The sequence below is a fragment of the Pygoscelis adeliae genome, unplaced genomic scaffold, assembly GCF_000699105.1.
Source record: "Pygoscelis adeliae isolate BGI_AS28 unplaced genomic scaffold, ASM69910v1 Scaffold673, whole genome shotgun sequence".
Classification (NCBI taxonomy): Eukaryota; Metazoa; Chordata; class Aves; order Sphenisciformes; family Spheniscidae; genus Pygoscelis; species Pygoscelis adeliae.
The window spans coordinates 116,267-117,011 of NW_008824383.1; the positions used below are offsets into that span (position 1 = coordinate 116,267).

General features: G+C 66.4%; 1 protein-coding gene across 1 annotated transcript in view; it reads left to right on the forward strand.

Annotated features, from left to right (window-relative positions):
• Positions 1-745, forward strand: part of MRPL2 (mitochondrial ribosomal protein L2) — a 5,100-nt gene that overhangs the window by 2,781 nt on the left and 1,574 nt on the right. The window contains exons 3-5 of the mRNA XM_009320229.1: positions 5-115; positions 460-533; positions 623-741. Of these exons, the coding sequence (XP_009318504.1) occupies positions 5-115; positions 460-533; positions 623-741 (304 nt within the window). The remainder of the gene's footprint in view (positions 1-4; positions 116-459; positions 534-622; positions 742-745) is intronic.

The window sequence follows — 745 nt, forward strand, 5'->3', positions numbered from 1 at the left end:
GCAGTGGCGGCCAACGAAGGGGACGCCTACCCGCTGGGGGCTCTGCCTGTTGGCACGCTGATCTGCAACCTGGAGAGCCACCCTGGGAAGGGAGCGCAGTACATCCGGGCAGCTGGTGCGTCTCCGGGCAGGGGACCCGCCGTTTGTAGCCGGGTTTGGCTTGGCAGAGATGGAGAGGAGGGCGGGGGGGCACCGCTCTGGGTGGCCGGTGGCAGGGAGTTGCTGGCCTCCCTTCTCCCCGTGTTAGGGCGCAAGACAGCCCTCCGGCGAGGCGGGGGCAGCTCTGCCCTGTTGTTTCCTGGTGATGCCTCGGGGTCCTGTCTCCAGGAAGAAGCGCTGCACAAAGGGCAACGGCAGGGGCTTTGAGGAGTTCCCAGCACGGGGTTGCGCTCGCCGCAGGGTGGGATACTTTGTCCTGCTGCGCGGGGCAGCTGCCTCCTCTCCTCTTGCCTGCTGCAGGGACTTGTGGGGTGCTGCTGAGGAAAGTGAATGGGACGGCCATCGTGCAGCTGCCCTCCAAGAGGCATATGCAGGTAGAGGAGCGACGCTGTCCCTGACCTGGCCGCCTGAGCACGCAGCTGTGTGTCCCCAGGGAGGCCTGCAGCTTTTCTCTGTCCCCTAGGTGCTGGAGACCTGCGTGGCCACGGTGGGCCGTGTGTCCAACGTCAACCACAACAAGCGGGTGATTGGGAAGGCGGGCCGGAACCGCTGGCTGGGCAAGCGCCCGCACACAGGCTTGTGGCAT